We start from the raw sequence: 764 nt of genomic DNA, 5'->3' as shown, positions 1-764 counted from the left end.
GGTAGAGTTTTTGATCAGTTTTGATAGATTTATTAATATCATGGTAGATTTATTAATATCATTTTCTATGGCTTGGTAGGTTCGGGTTAGACATCTAATGGTGGTGAAGCCCTTGGAGGAAATATATCCTGTCTGGGAAGGTGAACCCCGACGTGTAGACGTCGATATAAAGGTGCATAACATGATATGCGATATTCTGGATGGAAGCTTGGATTAGGGGTTCTGGGAATCTCCCAAAAACGTAGGTGGCGATGCAACAGGTGGGGCTGCAACAGTTCAAACGCCGAAACAGTCGAAGAGGAAGTTGGAAACTCCACGCGTGGAGAAGAAAAAGAAAGAGAAGGTGAAAGAGGCTGAAGCAACGGATTCAACTCCGAGAAGCAAAAGGAGAAGGGAAAGAGAGGCAAGGAAAGAAGAGACGAAGCACGAAAACTAGGAGAAAAAGAAACGTAAGAAGGAGGATGAGGAAGAAGATGATGATTTTAACTCGCCGGTGAAGCTACTAAAGGATGCAATTGAAGAAAATAGAAATGTGAAAAGGGAGGGAAAGGAAAGAAAAGAAAGAAAGGAGAAGGAAAGAGAGAAGGAAAGAGATGAGCAGGAGAGAGAGAAGCACAGAGAGAACGAGAGCAAGAAGAAAGAGCCCGCAGTGGATTAGCGAGGATAGGACCAATGAGCATCCTCATGGCAATCAATGGCTTTATCAACGACGGTAGCATTGCTAAACAACAATGTCAGCAGTGCTGTGATTCTTATAGACCACC

At 43.6% G+C, this 764-nt stretch overlaps 1 protein-coding gene across 1 annotated transcript in view; it reads left to right on the top strand.

Annotated features, from left to right (window-relative positions):
- LOC18016416 overlaps positions 1 to 436 on the top strand; it is a 1,548-nt gene extending 1,112 nt beyond the window's left edge. Inside the window, exons 2-3 of the mRNA XM_006401826.2 lie at positions 80 to 172; positions 218 to 436. Of these exons, the coding sequence (XP_006401889.2) occupies positions 80 to 172; positions 218 to 436 (312 nt within the window). The remainder of the gene's footprint in view (positions 1 to 79; positions 173 to 217) is intronic.
- Positions 437 to 764: the final 328 nt, after the last annotated feature.

Source organism: Eutrema salsugineum, unplaced genomic scaffold (genome assembly GCF_000478725.1).
Source record: "Eutrema salsugineum unplaced genomic scaffold, Eutsalg1_0 scaffold_2, whole genome shotgun sequence".
Taxonomy (NCBI): domain Eukaryota; kingdom Viridiplantae; phylum Streptophyta; class Magnoliopsida; order Brassicales; family Brassicaceae; genus Eutrema; species Eutrema salsugineum.
This window is presented reverse-complemented; position numbering and strand designations above follow the sequence as displayed.